Genomic DNA, 18,435 nt, shown 5'->3' with positions numbered 1-18,435 from the left:
ACCCCCACAGCATGCAGATACTGTAGAGGTCACACTAACCTCAACCCCCACAGCATGCAGATACTGTAGAGGTCACACGAACTTAACCCCCACAGCATGCAGATACTGTAGAGGTCACACTAACCTTTACCCCCACAGCTTGCAGATACTGTAGAGGTCACACTAACCTTAACCCCCACAGCATGCAGATACTGTAGAGGTCACACTAACCTTTACCCCCACAGCTTGCAGATACTGTAGAGGTCACACTAACCTTAACCCCCACAGCATGCAGATACTGTCAAAGTCACACTAACCTTAACCCCCACAGCATGCAGATACTGTAGAGATCACACTAACCTTAACCCCCACAGCATGCAGATACTGCAGAGGTCACACTAACCTTAACCCCCACAGCGTGCAGATACTGTAGAGGTCACACTAACCTTAACCCCCACAGCATGCAGATACTGCAGAGGTCACACTAACCTTAACCCCCACAGCATGCAGATACTGTAGAGGTCACACTAACCTTAACCCCCACAGCATGCAGATACTGCAGAGGTCACACTAACCTTAACCCCCACAGCATGCAGATACTGCAGAGGTCACACTAACCTTAACCCCCACTGGCAGGCCCATCTCAGCTTCCTCTCTGACATAGGCAAGTCCTCTGAAGAGACAGAAAGGAAAGAGAAATGAAAGGAACGAGAAAGAAAAGAAAGAGCTAAAGAGAGCAGGCCAAGAGGAAGAGATAAGTGGGGAGGGAGAGGAATGGTGACAGAAATTAAAGGATAGATATGAGAGAGAGAGGGCGAGAGAAGGAATTGACTGAGAGAGAAGGACAGAGAGAGAGATTGAGAGAGAGAGGAAAAAAATAGGGAGGGCGACGTGGGGAGACTGGGGTAGTCGAACAGGGAGACAGACAGCGGGATGGAGGGAGGGAGTCTCTCTCCCCCCTGAAACTACTGAGAAAAACAGTGGGTAAATCCCAAATGGCACCATATTCCCTATATAGTGCACTACATTTCACCAGAGCCATGTGAGCCCTGGTCAAAAGTAGTGAACTACATCATATAGGGAACAGGGTGCAATTTGGGACGTAGCCAGTCCTTGTCCAAAGAAAACACATAGGAAAAACACACACACCTGATTGATTAGGATTAGATGGCGGCGTGTGTGTGGCGAACAACAACCTTGATCTATCGGTTGGTTGATATCGGACTGATTTTAATGACCTGTATTGGCTAATGGCCTTGATTAAAAACAGAGGGGCACATATAAGCAGACACACACACACACACATGCACACACACACAGCACAATGGATGTGATGGCTGTGTGTTGTTAAATGAACAACCTAGCAAATACTCTTTCATCCCCCTCCTTCTCAGCCTTCCTACATATTTCTGCGGGTGTTTGTGTCAATGGTTGTACTTATGTGAAAGGCTCACATTCACAAATACGTGTGCCGTGTTTCGAGTGCATATTGAATGCATATTTTCAGTGTGTCGATCTGGACATGTTTGTGAAGGTGTGTCTCCTCCCTAGCTCTCCCATCCTGTTGAGACATAGCTGGATCCTCCAGGGTTAGTATTGAAAAATAGAATACACAACAAGGCCCTGTGAAATTCACATCTCTCTCGCTCTTAATTCTCTCTGTCTCATTTACTGAGTCTCTCCTCACCGCTTCTGATGTAGGGGAGATAAATAATGTGTGTGAACCTGACACGGAATGGTCTTCACACATAGTAACACACTTTGATGTCTGGACATTGTTCACTGAAGTGTCAATAACACATTTTTATGTTGTCTACACTCCAATATGAGAAACGTTCTATTCAATTGACAGGAGTATTGAGTCTGACTCAATGTCCGACTGAACTGATCCCTGGACGAACCTGGAGTGTTTCTCAAAGTGCATACTACCGTGCTCGGAGCACGGGAGGGTCGGAGCATGAGCCCAAATCAAAGTATGCGAAACGGAGCACGGCGGGCACTCCTCGAATGAGTAGTCCGTTTGTACATATTTTGTTTCGTGCATCATTGCAAGCTTCAATGGAAAGTATGCAAAGAAATATGACGCAACCATGTAAAAAAATATATATATATTTTGGCAATTTTTTCAGCTGAAGCGAGAGAAAATTAACTCCGACTTCATAATTAAATGTTGCCTAATCACATCTCATATATTGCCTTGCTACAATATTCGATCTTGATACATTAATAAATTCATGCTGTGTTCATTTTGGCATGTCTACCTGCCTACAGTTGAAGTCGGAAGTTTACATACACTTATTAAGTTGGAGTCATTAAAACTTGTTTTTCAACCACTCCACAAATTTCTTGTTAACAAACTGTAGTTTTGGCAAGTCGGTTAGGACATCTACTTTGTGCATGACACAAGTAATTTTTCAAAAAATTGTTTACAGACAGATTATTTAACTTATAATTCATTGTATCACAATTCCAGTGAGTCAGAAGTTTACATACACTAAGTTGACTGTGCCTTTAAACAGCTTGGAAAATTCCAGAAAATTATGTCATGGCTTTAGATGCTTCTGATAGGCTAATTGACATAATTTGAGCCAATTGGAGGTGTACCTGTGGATGTATTTCAAGGCCTACTTTCAAACTCAGTGCCTCTTTGCTTGACATCATGGGAAAATCAAAAGAAATCAGCCAAGACCTCAGAAAAATAATTGTCGACCTCCACAAGTCTGGTTTATCATTGGGAGCAATTTCCAAACACCTGAAGGTACAACGTTCATCTGTACAAACAATAGTACGCAAGTATAAACACCATGGGACCACGCAGCCGTCATACCGCTCAGGAAGGAGACGCGTTCTGTCTCCTAGAGATGAACGTACTTTGGTGTGAAAAGTGCAAATCAATCCCAGAACATCAGCAAATGACCTTGTGAAGATGCTTGAGGAAACAGGTACAAAAGTATCTATATCCACAGTAAAACGAGTGCTATATCGACATTACCTGAAAGGCCGCTCAGCAAGGAAGAAGCCACTGCTCCAAAACCGCCATAAAAAAGCCAGACTACGGTTTGCAACTGCACATGGGGACAAAGATTGTACTTTTTGGAGAAATGTCCTCTGGTCTGATGAAACAAAAATAGAACTGTTTGGCCATAATGACCATCGTTATGTTTGGAGGAAAAAGAGGGAGGCTTGCAAGCTGAAGAACACCATCCCAACCGTGAAGCACAGGGGTGGCAGCGTCATGTTGTGGGGGTGCTTTGCTGCAGGAGGGACTGGTGTACTTCACAAACTAGATGGCATCATGAGGAGGAAAATTATGTGGATATCATATCAACATCTCAAGACATGAGTCACGAAGTTAAAGCTTGGTCCCAAATGGGTCTTCCAAATGGACAATGACCCCAAGCATACCTCCAAAATTATGGCTTAAGGACAACAAAGTCAAGGTATTGGAGTGGCCATCACAAAGCCCTGACCTCAATCCTATAGAAAATTTGTGGGCAGAACTGAAAAAGTGTGTGTGAGCAAGCAGGCCTACAAACCTGACTCAGTTACACCAGCTCTATCAGGAGGAAGGGGCCAAAATTCACCCAACTTATTGTGGGAAGCTTGTGGAAGGCTACCTGAAATGTTTGACCCAAGTTAAACAATTTAAAGGCAATCCTACCAAATACTAATTGAGTGTATGTAAACTTCTGACCTACTGGGAATGTGATGAAAGAAATAAAAGCTGAAATAAATCATTCTCTCTACTATTATTCTGACATGATCCTAACTGACCTAAGACAGGGAATTTTTACTAGGATTAGATGTCAGGAATTGTGAAAAACTGAGTTTAAATGTATTTGGCTAAGGTGTATGTAAACTTCCGACTTCAACTGTGCATACTGTAGATCGCAAACCAATAATAAGTCAATAGGGCTAACTGGCTAGCTACTAGTACTGTTAGCTAGCCAGATAGCCACAAAGAATTGTTAGTTTGCTACCCACCAAGAATTGACATCTATCTTGCGTAATATTAGTTTTAGGTCACTTTTGCCTGTTAAACTATCTGGTTAGCTACATTATTATGATTTACAAATAGCTAGCTGATAGTTATGAAGTAAAACGGTTGCTTTGTGTATGTCTTGCTTCATCTCTATTTTTGCCTCTGGTTCCTGACCATAGGGTAGACCAGTTCCATCTAGTTTATTACTCATCCTGACAGTGATGCTGTTTACTTTAACTGACTTCATAGGGGGAATGTATTTTCAATACCATGTACACGTTTACCATGGTACTACATTTACATTTGAGTCATTTAGCAGATACTCTTATCCAGACCAATCATCTTATGTTTGCTAGGTAAGTCAACCACATATCACATTCATAACAAGTTAAACCTTTCCTCAATCGCCGAAGGCGAAGTGCTAGTAAGAAAAGAGAAGGGCAAGTGTTAGTGCAAGTAACCAGGCAAGGTGTTTTTTTGTCTTTGTCCAGCTGGGTCAGATCCTGAGAAGTCCCTTCATGAAGTTTGTGGCCCACGCCGTGTCCTTCACCCTCTTCCTGGGCCTGCTGGTCATCAACGCCTCGGACCGCTTCGAGGGGGTCAAGAACCTGCCCAACGAGACCATCACTGACCACCCTCGCCAGGTGTTCCGGGTCAAGACCACTCAGTTCTCTTGGACCGAGATGCTCATCATGAAATGCGTGCTGGGTGAGTAGGAGAGAGGGAGAAGGGGGGAGAGGGGAGGAAGGGAAAGACAGATGAATGGAGAGAGAGAGGGAGAAAGGAGGACAGAATGAGAATTCCATTGTTTTACTTTTAGATGTGTGTACAGTTGTGAATTGTTAGATACTACTGCCCTGTTGGAGCTAGGAACACAAGAATTTCGCTACACCCGCAATAACATCTGCTAAATATGTGTATGTGTCATGGTGTAAGGGCTGTCGTCGGAAGAAGACCAAGGTGCAGCGGAGTTAGTGTTCATCTTGACATTTAATTCAAACAAAGAGAACACTATACAAAAAAAACAGAAAAACCGACAGCCAAAACAGTACTGACAGGAAACACACTGAACAGAAACACAATTACCCACAAAACCAAAAGGAAAAACATGCTCCTTATGTGTGACTCCCAATCAGCAACAACGAGCTTCAGCTGTGCCTGATTGGGAGCCACACACGGCCCAAAACAAAGAAATACAAAAACATATAAAAAGGAACATAGAACGCCCACCCAATGTAACACCCTGGCCTAACCAAAATAAAGAACAAAAACCCCTCTCTATGGCCAGGGCGTTACACACGGATGTCGTAGTAAGGACCGGACCAAAGAGCAGCGTGTTTGTCGTTCCACATTTTATTTTCACTGTGAAACTATGCAATACATATAAATAAACTGAATAACACAACAACAAACCGTAACGCAGAGTTGCAACATACACCAACTCAAAAACAATCTCCCACAAACCCAGGTGGAAAAAAACACCTACTTAAGTATGATCTCCAATTAGAGACAACGATGACCAGCTGCCTCTAATTGGAGATCATCCCAAACAAAACCCAACACAGAAATACAAAACTAGAACATAACAACATAAAAAAACTAAACTAGAAAACCCCCCTGTCACGCCCTGACCTACTCTACCATAGAAAATAACAGCTTTCTATGGTCAGGATGTGACAGTATGTGACCAATGAAATTTGATTTAATTTGAGGAAGAATGAAAGGGATGGATTAAGAGAGAAAGAAAGGAACAAGGAAGGAAAGAATGATGGATGGAGAGAAAAAGCAAAAAAGGAAGGAAGAAATAGAAAAATAAAAAGAGCTGGGGGAGGGGGGGATTAATCACACAGGTTTACATACACCTTAGACTAATACATTTAAACTCAGTTTTTCACAATTCCTGACATTTAATCCTAGCAAAAATTCCCTGTCTTAGGTCAGTTAGGATCACCACTTTATTTTAAGAATGTGAAATGTCAGAATAATAGTAGAGAGATGTCACGCCCTGACCTTAGAGAGCCTTTATATTTCTCTATTTGGTTAGGTCAGGGTGTGATTTGGGTGGGCATTCTAGTTTTTCAATTTCTTTGTTTGCCGGGTATGGTTCCCAATCAGAGGCAGCTGTCTATCGTTGTCTCTGATTGGGGATCATACTTAGGCAGCCTTTTTCCCACCTTAGTTTGTGGGATCTTGTTTTTGCATAGTTGCTGTGTAACCTGCAGAACTTTACGTTCGGTTTGTATTTTGTTGGTGTTCATTTTAAATAAAAGTAAAATGTTCGCCTACCACGCTGCACCTTGATCCAATGTTTACGACGAGCGTAACAGAAGATCCCACCACCAAAGGACCAAGCAGCGTGGCCAGGAGGAGTAGGGATCCTAGGCCCGGGAGAAAAGGGAGTGGAGGACATCATGGACATGGGAGGAGGTTATGGCAGGGGACAAGACCCTGCCATGGAAGCAGGTGGAGGCAGCGAAGGAGGATCAACGACGACTCCGGGGTTCGCAACCAGGACGCAAGCCCAAAAGACAGCCCGAAATGTTTTTTTGGGGGGGGCACACGGAGTGGTCGGCAGAGCCGAGGGGTGAACCAAAGCCATTCAGGGAGTCGAGTGAGGAACTCAACGAAAGATTCCGGAGAGAGGTGTTGGCGTTGAGAGCACTGCAGAGCGGGCGTGCTGAGGAGCGTGACACCAGTCCGGTGTCATATGCACCAGTTTCACGCATCTGGCCTCCAGTGCGCCTCCCCAGTCCGGTACGTCCTGTGTCTCCTCCATGCACTCGCCCTGAGGTGTGTGTCACCGTTCTGGTACAATGTGTGCCGGTTCTACGCACCGTGTCTCCAGTGCGCCTCCACAGCCCAGTGCGTCCTGTGCCAGCCCCCCGCACTTGCCGTGCGTAGGTGGTCATCTGTCCAGGACGCGTTGTGCCAGCTCTACGCTCCAGACCTCCAGTGCGCCTCCACGGTCCAGTACATCCTGCACCGGCTCTATGCGCTATATCTCTGGTGCGCCTCCACAGTCCAGTACGTCCTGTGCCTCCTCCCCGCATTCACCCTGAAGTGCATGTCACCAGTCTGATGAGACCGGTTCCAGCTCCCCGTAGGAAGCCTCCAGTGATGATCAATGGTCTAAAGCCTCCAGCGACGATCCATGGCCCGGAGCCTCCAGCGACGATCCATGGCCCGGAGCCTTCTGCGGCGATCCACGGTCCAGAGTCGCCACCGAAGATGGCGAATCCGCGAGCGGGGTCTACGTCCCGCACCGGAGCCGCCACCGAGGCTAGATGCCCACCCGGACCCTCCTCTATAGAGTCAGGTTTTGCGGCCGGAGTCCGCACCTTTGGGGGGGGGGGGTACTGTCACGCCCTGACATTAGAGCCTTCTTAATTCTCTATTTTGTTAGGTCAGGGTGTGATTTGAGTGGGCATTCTAGTTTTTCTATTTCTTTGTTTGCCGGGTATGGTTCCCAATCAGAGGCAGCTGTCTATTGTTGTCTCTGATTGGGGATCATACTTAGGCAGCCTTTCTCCCACCTTAGTTTGTGGGATCTTGTTTATGCATAGTTGCTGTGTAGCCTGCAGAACTTTACGTTTGTTTTGTATTTTGTTGTTTTGTCGGTGTTCATTTTAAATAAAAGTAAAATGTTCACCTACCAAGCTGCACCTTGGTCCAATGTTTACGACGAGCGTAACAAGAGAATGATTTATTTCAGCTTTTATTTCTTTCATCACATTCCCAGTGGGTCAGAAGTTCACATACACTCAATTAGTATTTGGTAGCATTGCCTTTAAATTGTTTAACTTCGGTCAATCGTTTCAGGTAGCCTTCCCCAAGCTTCCCACAATAAGATGGGTGCATTTTTGGCCAATTCCTCCTGACAGAGCTGGTGTAGGTTTGTAGGCCTCCATGCTTGCACACACTTTTTCAGTTCTGCCTACAAATGTTCTATAGGATTGAAGTCAGGGCTTTGTGATGGCCACTCCAATACCTTGACTTTGTTGTCCTTAAGCCAATTTTTTTTCACAACTTTGGAGGTATGCTTGCGGTCATTGTCCATTTGGAAGACCCATTTGCGACCAAGCTTTAACTTCCTGACAGATGTTTTGAGATGTTGCTTCAATATATCCACATAATTTTCCCACCTCATGATGCCATCTAGTTTGTGAAGTACACCAGACCCTCCTGCAGCAAAGCACCCCCACAACATGATGCTGCCACCCCCGTGCTTCACGGTTGGGATGGTGTTCTTCAGCTTGCAAGCCTCCCCCTTTATCCTCCAAACATAACGTTGGTCATTATGGCCAAACAGTTCTATTTTTGTTTCATCAGACCAGAGGATATTTCTCCAAAAAGTACACTCTTTGTCCCCATGTGCAGTTGCAAATCGTAGTCTGGCTTTTTTATGCCAGTTTTGGAGCAGTGGCTTCTTCCTTGCTGAGCAGCTTTTCAGGTTATGTCAATATAGGACTCGTTTTACTGTGGATATAGATACTTTTGTACCTGTTTCCTCCAGCATCTTCACAAGGTCCTTTGCTGTTGTTCTGTAATTGATTTGCACTTTTCGCACCAAAGTACGTTCATCTCTAGGAGACAGAACACGTCTCCTTCCTGAGCGGTATGACAGCTGCGTGGTCCCATGGTGTTTATACTTGCGTACTATTGTTTGTACAGATGAACGCGGTACCTTCAGGCATTTGGAAATTGCTCCCAAGGATGAACCAGACGTGTGGAGGTCTACAATTATTTTTCTGAGGTCTTGGCTGATTTCTTTTGATTTTCCCATGATGTTAAGCAAAGAGGCACTGAGTTTGAAGGTAGGCCTTGAAATACATCCACAGGTACACCTCCAATTGACTGAAATTATGTCAATTAGCCTATCAGAAGCTTCTAAAACCATGACATAATTTTCTGGAATTTTCCAAGCTGTTTAAAGGCACAGTCAATTTAGTGAATGTAAACTTCTGACCCACTGGAATTGTGATTTAGTGAATTATAAGTGAAATAATTTGTCTGTAAACAATTGTTGGAAAAATTACTTGTGTCATACACAAAGTAGATGTCCTAACCGACTTGCCAGAACTATAGTTTGTTAACAAGAAATTTGTGGAGTGGTTGAAAAACGAGTTTTAATGACTCCAACCTAAGTGTACAGTATGTAAACTTCCGACTTCAACTCTATGCACTTAGAGCCATAAGATCAATCACAATAAAAACATCAGCTGGTTTCTCCGCCTCCTCACACTTTCTGACTTACCACTTAACGTAGCGATATAATTTGTGTGTGTGTTTCCAGCAGGGATGGGGTGTACCTGATTGCCTGTAATCAGTTACTGATGACAAAAAACTAACTCTAATCAGTTACATTATCCGCAAATATATTGCATTCAGATTACAGATACTTTTGAAAAATGTGTATTACTTTTAAATTCAGAATGGATGTTTGTGAAAAAATACATTGTCACCTTTCTGTTTTCTCAATGACATTCAATTCAACATTGAAAAAAGGTGCAAGTTTAAGTTTGTTCCACCGGAGTGAGTCTGTCCACAAGTCAGAGACCACTATGATGACACACCAAATGCGTTCCACACCAAATCCTTTTTCTCTTCTTCTAATGCCTCTTAAGGAGAAAGTAATCCAAAATATCTGAAAGTAATTAGATTGTTACTTTTTGGGTAATCCCACAGTTACATTACTGATTACAATTTTGGACAGTTAACTATACAGTAACTGGTGATGGTCGTTGATAGTGGGCCTCTGTACGCTTATGTAGATACTCCATAAAAAATATGCAGCTTCCAGCTACAACAGTCATTTACAAAGTTAACAATGTCTACACTGTATTTCTGATCAATTTGATGTTATTTTAATGGGCAAAAAAATTAGCTTTTCTTTCAAAAACAAGGACATTTCTAAGTGACCCAAACCTTTGAACGATAGTGTAGATTTAAAACAGCTGTGTACCCACCAGATATGATCTCTCGGAAGTATGTGTTGTGTTATTGTGTGCTCTCTCTCTCTCTCTCTCTCTCTCTCTCTCTCTCTCTCTCTCTCTCTCTCTCTCTCTCTCTCTCAGGTATGATCTGGTCGGAGGTCAAGGAGATCTGGGTTGACGGTCCTAGAGAGTATGTGATGCACCTGTGGAATGTGTTAGACTTCGGCATGTTGTCTATCTTCGTGGCTTCGTTCACCGCTCGGTTCATGGCCTTCCTCAAGGCCTCGAAGGCCCAGCTGTACGTAGACCAGTTTGTCACCGACGAAGATATCCGCAACGCATCGCTACCTACAGAGGTAGCCTACTACACCTATGGTTCGTAGAAATATACAGTTGGCATTCTCATTTTCTACCCTTCTACAAGGGTCTACATTAACGACTGTGGACCAGTGCCCTACCCTTCCCCGTACACTGCTCGCGCTCCCTAATCACTGCTGTCATCTTGTGGTGTAAGGCTGTTATGACATGGCTGTTTACAGTAAGCTACGGTCTGCATGCACATGCATATGATGGCCTCCCCACTGTTTAAACATTAGTACTGAAACAGCCAACACACGTGATGACGCACTCGGACACATACCCCAAAGCTGTGGTAATTGTCTCTCTGTGTGTGTGTGTGTGTGTGTGTGTGTGTGTGTGTGTGTGTGTGTGTGTGTGTGTGTGTGTGTGTGTGTGTGTGTGTGTGTATTGCTCTGTTCCCCTCTGCTCCTCTCGTTTCTGTGCTTTCCAGAGGTGTTCTGGTGTTCCCCTGGTGTGTATTCAAAGAATAGGGGGTAGATCAGCTTTAATATTGCAAATAGATTGTGGCTTCCATCAATGTAATTGTCTGCATCATTTACAATCCCCCATATATATTTTTTTGTAAATATACATCTAAAAAATATATATAGGGCCTCCCGAGTGGCGCAGTGGTCTATATAGTGGTGTGTATATTTTTTTAAGTATATTTTTCTTTGTTATTTTAACCTAGCCCTACCATCCCTCCCCTAAATGGACTAAACTAATGGACAACAACACTTAGGCTTCTACTTCCAGCTTATACATATTACATACATTTTGCAGAGAGAATATTTTACAATAGTTAGTTTTTAGTCCCATCCATCAACTACCCTCAACCTCTCTCATAAATCTCTGAAGACTATGCAGTTTTGATTTCTGTTTCCCATATATTTAAAAAAAAATACTAATATTTAACCTTTATTTAACTAGTCAAGTCAGTTTTTCAACTGTGCTGTTTCACAAAAGTTCTGAACCTACAGTATTCCGACCACTTCCCTTTGAGAAACACCAAGATTGAACTCTTTGGCCTGAATGCCAAGCATCACATCTGGAGGAAACCTTGCACCATCCCTATGGTGAAGCATGGTGGTGGCAACATCATGCTGTGGAGATGTTTTTCAGCGGCAGGAACTGGGAGACTAGTCAGGATCGAGGGAAAGATGAACCAAGCAAAGTACAGAGAGATCCTTGATGAAAACCTCCTCCAGAGTGCTCAGGACCTCAGACTGGGGTGAAGGTTCACCATCCAATGGGACAACGACCCTAAGCACACAGCCAAGACAACGCAGGAATAGCTTCGGGACAAGTCTTTGAATGTCCTTGAGTGGACCAGCTAAAGCCTGTACTTGAACCTGATCGAACAACTCTGGAGATATCTGAAAATAGCTGTGCAGCGATGCTCCCCATCCAACCTGACAGAGCTTGAGAGGATCTGCAGAGAAGAATGAGAGAAACTTCCCAAATACAGGTGTGCCAAGCTTGTAGCTTCATACCCAAGAAGCCTGTAATCGCTGCCAAATGTGCTTCAACAAAGTACTGAGTAAAGGGTCTGAATACTTATGTAAATGTAATATTTTTGTCTTTTAATTGTTGCACATTTTAAAAAATGTCTACAATCCTGTTTTTTGCTTTGAAATTATGAGGTATTCTGTGTAGATTGATAAAGGGGGAAAAAATTATTTAATACATTTTAGAATAAGGCTGTAACGTCACAAAATGTGGAAAAAGTAAGGGGTCTGAATACTTTCCGAATGCACATTTTTACGGATACAGTATATTTTACATTAGTTATCTTGTTATTTTTCGTCCCACCCTTCAGCTCGACTCAACCCCTCCCATCTATCTCTAAATACCATCCAGTTTTGATGCCTAATTGTTACACCTAGCCTTTGTATTGCACTACGCTGGCACTCCAAGTTGTCCAATACTCGCTCCAAGTTGTACAATATTCACGTAAGAGTTTACTCTCCCCTATCATCAAACAACTACTAATGAGAAGACGAAGCTCAGCGCTGCTTCCTTTGTCCTCTCAGATAGTCACAGTTCATATACACTGCAAGCCACTGGGAAACAAACTGTGTTTCTCTTCTTTCTCTGTTTAAAATCTTTCTTTCAACTAGCTCTCACAGTCTCACACCAGAATTAGATGTTCATCCATGTTTCTCAAACTTCAAATTACGAAGTGTTTAAGGTTACCTTTAGGCATTGACTCCAAGTGTTTAAGTTTAGGGTTAAGTTTAGGCATTAATTCCCGAAAACTTCAAGTGGAGCTGACAGCGTTTTACCTACTTTGCAGATATGAAACAAACAGACAATCATAATATCAGTAAAAAATATCAAATTCCTAGTTTATGCTACAAAACCAACATCATAAGAGGTTTTAAAAGTAGGTTATATTTTCTGCCGAGTGGCGCAGCGCTCTAAGGCACTGCATCGCAGTGTTGCGGTGTCACTACAGCCTCGGGTTAGATCCCAGGCTATGTCATTACCGGCCGTGACCGGGAGTCCCATAGGGCGGCGCACAATTGGCCCAGCATCGGGAGGTTTTAGCCGGGGGGCTTTACTTGGCTCATCACGCTCTAGGGACTCCTTGTGGTGGGCCGGGCGCATGCAGGCTGACTTCCATCATCAGTTGAACAGTGTTTCGTCCGACACATTGGTGAAGATGGCTTCCTGGTTAAGCGAGCGGGTGTTAAGAAGAGCGGTTTGGCGGGTCAAATTTCGGAGGACGTATTACTCTACCTTTGCCTCTCCTGAGCCCGTTGGGGAGTTGCAATGATGAGACAAGATCGTAATCACGAAAAAAGGGGTACTTTTTTTTTTTATAAACGGTTACACTACCGTTCAAAAGTTTGGGGTCACTTAGACATTTCCTTGTTTTTGGTAGAAAAGCAAATTTTTTGTCCATTAAAATAACATCAAATTGATCAGAAATATAGTGTAGACTTAATGTTGTAAATGACTATTGTAGCTGGAAACGGCTGATTTTGAATGGAATATCTACATAGGCGTACAGAGGCCCATTATCAGCAGCCATCACTCTTGTGTTCCAATGGCACGTTGTGTTAGCTAATCCAAGTTCATCATTTTAAAAGGCTAATTGATCATTAGAAAACCTTTCTGTAATTATGTTAGCACAGCTGAAAATGGTTATGCTGATTAAAGAAGCAATAAAACTGGCCTTCTGTAGACTAGTTGAGTATCTGGAGCATCAGCATTTATGGGTTCGATTAGAGGCTCAAAATGGCCAGAAACAAAGAACTTTCTTCTGAAACTTGTCAGTCTATAATTGTTCTGAGAAATGAAGGCTATTCCATGTGAGAAATTGCTAAGAAACTGAAGATCTCGTACAACGCTGTTTACTACTCCCTTCACAGAACAGCGCAAACTGGCTCTAACCAGAATAGAAAGAGGAGTTGGAGGCCCCAGTGCACAACAGCAAGAGGACAAGTACATTAGAATGTCTAGTTTGAGAAACAGAAGCCTCACAAGTCCTCAACTGGCAGCTTCATTAAATAGTACCGGCAAAACACCAGTCTCAACGTCAACAGTGAAGAGGCGACTCTTGGATTCTGTCTTTCTAGGCAGAGTTGCAAAGAAAAAGCCATATCTGACTGGCCAATAAATAGAAAAGATTAAGATGGGGAAAAGAACACAGACACTGGACAGAGGAACTCTGTCTAGAAGGCCAGCATCCCGGAGTCGCCTCTTCACTGTTGAGCACAGAATAACTATTCAACGCTCAACACCTGTGGAATATGGCCAGTGTCAGTCAACGTTGGCAAAGCAGCATAATTAAATTGTTGCCAGCAGCACAGTTACAGTCACCAACGCTCTGGATAACATATAAACAGCCTAACCAGCTCTGCTAGAGCGAGTAAAATGGTCAGAGTGAGCTGTTCTCTCATTTGTGTCTGGAAGTAGCTAGCCAACGTTAGCCAGTTAGCTTGGGTGCTTGACTGCTGTTGTTAAGACAGAATGCTTTGATCAACCCTACTCCTCGGCCAGAACGTCCAGTGTGCGCTCAGAACGCTCCTTAAAGAGATGGGCGGGGCTAAGGCTTAAGAGGGTGTGAACGATGCTGACTGGATGTAGACAAAGAAGAGCTCTCCAGTAGATGTACTATAACATTCAAAGGCCATTTTCTCAAAAGTGAGGTTACAAGTTTATCAACTTTCAAAGCAGAATTACCTTCCCATTGTTCCTCAACTGTTGTGCGTGACGTACCATTTTCTAGCTCTGTGTCTCTACTTTTATCCAATGTAAAAAAAAAAAAACATTTCAAGTTTTGCTACATCAAACCGGGTGTATATGAGCAGATTTCATGTTGCTAAAATACTGTCTGTTCCACTTTAATGTTAGGCATTAACTCTGAATTGTTAAGGTAAAGGTTAAGGTATGGGATAGGCTTAAAACAAAAATCTCAAAAACAACATTCTATCGCTGGATTTGAACTTGCAACCTTTGGAAACAGAGGCAGGTGCGTACAATTATCTGCCATCCCTGCCCACAACACCCTAGCAGCGCACAATGTTGCCCCTTGTGGACGGTTTTCACATCACCTCCCGACGTCCTCAGATGAACGTCAAATACTGACTTATCATGGGTGACCTGTCTGCTTTCTTTTCCACACACTCTTCTCTTTTTCATATTCTCTCCCTACGGTTTGTCTCAGCCAGGAATAAGTGGCGTCCATCGGACCCCCAGATCATCTCAGAAGGTCTGTATGCCATCGCTGTGGTGCTGAGTTTCTCCCGCATCGCCTACATCCTGCCAGCCAACGAGAGCTTCGGCCCCCTCCAGATCTCCCTGGGCCGGACGGTGAAGGACATCTTCAAGTTCATGGTCATCTTCATCATGGTGTTTGTGGCCTTCATGATCGGCATGTTCAACCTCTACTCTTATTACCTAGGAGCCAAGTACAACCCTGCCTTCACCACGTGAGTGAGAAAATACAATACACATCCTGTACACACACACGTACGCATGCAGGCACACACACACACACACACTGAAACACACACAAATGGAAGATTAGTGAGATGAGTGAAATCCATATTTTGGGGGGAGGGGTCAAGTGACATCATGTTATTTAGGAAAGATACTGGTGGAATCTCACAAGGTCACCTTTCTTTCAAAGCTCTCTTCTGACAGGACAGGTGGAAGGAGTGTCTGGCTACATCTCTGTCCAGTTTATCGGTGGAAATCCACTATGGTGTTTTCTGGAACCCGTTGGTCCTTTCACATCAGTGATGACAGGCACATTTACTTTCATTTAATGTCCGCCTGTTGATTTTAGCAACGTCGCAAAGTGATGTCATCAATCTTTATCCTGTGGCAGGCACGTTTAGGAACCATTTGTCAATATTTATCTCAGAGAAAGGAGACGCACACTCATTCAGACACAGTCCTCTTCCCTCCTCTCCTCTCAGAATGGACTTTTACCGCTTTAGACTAGAGACACATTATCATTTGATCATTCTATCACTCTTTCTGAAATTGAAACTTTCCCCTCAATCATCTCAGTCACTTTGCTAATGGATTTTGGTTCCAGCCTGTCCGTCCGTCCGTCAGTCAGTCTGTCAGTCAGTCAGTCGGTCAGTCATTTTTTATGAGTTAGAGAACTCCTCTGTTCCATCTGTGTGTAGTAAAGTAGAACGGTGGAGTCTGGGATGGGTTCTGCTTGGCTGATCACATAGAACCACCAGTCTGCTGAGGCGGTACCGGTACAAACGTTGGACTCATCACTTCTACAGTGGATATTCAGTTTTAGGGCTCTGTCTTGGACTCTAAGGCCTGAGTAGTACCCTCAAGGGCTGCGTTCACACAGCACACTGAACTTCTTTCCACTAATTGGTCTTTTGACCAATCACATCAGATCTTTTAACATCAGCTCTTTTTTTTTGGAGCTGATCTAATTGGTCAGAAGACCAATCTAAACGCAGCCTGCGTTGACTTTACCTTGAAACACAGTTGGGATGTGTTTCTGATGTCAGTTTTGAGGCTTCCAGTTGATACATCCTTCCATTTGAATTCATAGTAACCTATCAACCAGTGAGCTGTTCTGAATGAATTCTACCATTGACAAGTTCTTACTGGCACCACAAGGGGTCATTATGACTCCAATTACTGATGGAGTCAGAAAAGGCAATAACAGAAGTAACGTTTTCCAGGTGGAATATACATGAATCATTTACCTGGTAAAGAAAAGGAGGGGGTTGGACTGTATCTTAGGCTAGGTTGAGGAGTGATATTGCAGGTCAGGATACAGGAATGTTGGTTGTGGACAAGGTTTCCAGTTCAGGGTATTCATTTATTAACTAACTAACAAAGGCCCAGCACAAGGACACAAGAGCCCGTGGGGCCTGTGGGGGGGGATTGAGATATTGAATTGATTTTCAGCCCGGTAGCTAAGGTTGTGTGAAAGGATGTTGTGGTTCTGGAGGATACAAAAGAGAAAGATATATTAGCATACATACGAAGTGTCATAACTAATAGGAGAATGTGAAAAATATAACACACAGGAACAAAGGACATCACTAGTAACTAAAGAATTCCCCAAACCATCACACTACCACCACCATGCTTAACCGTTGGTATGAGGTGGAATACAGTGTTTGGTTTTCGCCAGACATAATGGGACCCGTCTCCTCGAAAAAGTTGATTCAAGTTTGCCAAAAAGCACCTGGAAGCACCTGGATGATCATCAAGACTCTTGGAAGAATGTTCTATGGACAGATGAGTCAAAAGTATAACTTTTTGGATGACATGGGTCCCATTATGCCTGGTGAAAACCAAACACTGCATTCCACGGTAAGAACCTTGTACCAAAGGTTAAGCATGGTGGATCTTTAGAGAATGCCAAGAGTGTGCAAAGCTGTCATCAAGGCAAAGGGTGTATAAAATATATTTTGATTTGTTTAACACTTTTTTGGTTACTACATGATTCAATGTGTTATTTCATAGTTTTGATGTCTTCACTATTATCCTATAATGTAGAAAATAGTTTTAAAAAATAAAAAATTAAATGGAATGAGTAGTTGTGTCCAAAATGTTGACTAGTACTGTATGTATGTGTATATATACAGGCTAGGAAGTTATCATTATATAATCTCCCAACATATGAAAAGGCACTTACTTAAACTCAGGTACGTACAACATGGGCTGCGTTTAGACAGGCAGCCCAATTCTGATATTTTTTCACTAATTGGTGTGAAAAGATCTGATATGATTGATCAAAAGACCAATAAGTGGGGGAAAAAATGATCAGAATTAGGCTGCCTGTCTAAACTCAGCCATGGACAGGAAAGGGAAAACACTTGAGCCGCCTTATGTCACCAAACACTAAGGAAAACACAAACTGCTTTATACCAGAGGAATGGGAGCGGAATGTTGATTAGCAGAGTGATTTCAGGTGTGGTGAGTTGGCAGGAAAGGGGGAAGTCCAGAGGGTAATTGGAAGTTGGTCGAATTTGCGTGATGCTTCAGAACAGTTGGTTTAGGCATATGTGAATGTGTGTGTACGTACGTGCGTGCCTGTATCTGCTATCTCTCTGTGTTCTTGAGTTTAACAGACAGGGCAGCTTTTGATGGAGGATGGTAGTGAGGGCAGGTTTGATGGCTCCGGTGCTGATTGAGGCAGGCAGGTGGTGGTGATAATGATACCCCAGGAGGAAGCACTCTGAGTTGTGGCTGTGGAGAGGGTGAAGGGGGTTCTTTGGAGGATGGCTGGAGGGTTCAGGCAGTGAAGGTACAGCTGGAGTAGGCCTAATGAAGACTGTATGCCCTAATGGCTACTATTCTGGCTTCCAGAACCCAACACACTGACTGACTCACTCACACACACACACACACACACACACAAGCACACGTATTATTCCTCTCTTACACACACACACACACACACACACACACACACACACACACACACACACACACACACACATATTATTCCTCTCTTACACACACACACACACACACACACACACACACACACACACACACACACACACACACACACACACACACACACACACACACACGGCAGGTTATTAGGATTCTTAGCTAGGCACCTCTGGAGAAGCAGTTGGCCTGTCTCTATGTTCTAGTCAGCCATGCATGAGTACACTGCTGTACAGACCTGACTGCCAGACGAGAGGAGAGTAATGGAGAGATACAGGAAAAGGAGGGGGAGTGGAGGGG

The 18,435-nt window shown here is 43.6% G+C and overlaps 1 protein-coding gene across 1 annotated transcript in view; it reads left to right on the top strand.

Annotated features, from left to right (window-relative positions):
* Window positions 1-18,435, top strand: part of LOC115173836 (short transient receptor potential channel 7-like) — a 62,385-nt gene that overhangs the window by 34,420 nt on the left and 9,530 nt on the right. The window contains exons 5-7 of the mRNA XM_029732284.1: window positions 4,453-4,669; window positions 10,036-10,269; window positions 14,909-15,173. Of these exons, the coding sequence (XP_029588144.1) occupies window positions 4,453-4,669; window positions 10,036-10,269; window positions 14,909-15,173 (716 nt within the window). The remainder of the gene's footprint in view (window positions 1-4,452; window positions 4,670-10,035; window positions 10,270-14,908; window positions 15,174-18,435) is intronic.

The sequence above is a fragment of the Salmo trutta genome, chromosome 3, assembly GCF_901001165.1.
Source record: "Salmo trutta chromosome 3, fSalTru1.1, whole genome shotgun sequence".
Lineage (NCBI taxonomy): Eukaryota > Metazoa > Chordata > Actinopteri > Salmoniformes > Salmonidae > Salmo > Salmo trutta.
Note: the sequence above shows the minus strand (reverse complement) of the source record. Positions and strands in the feature narration are given on the sequence as shown.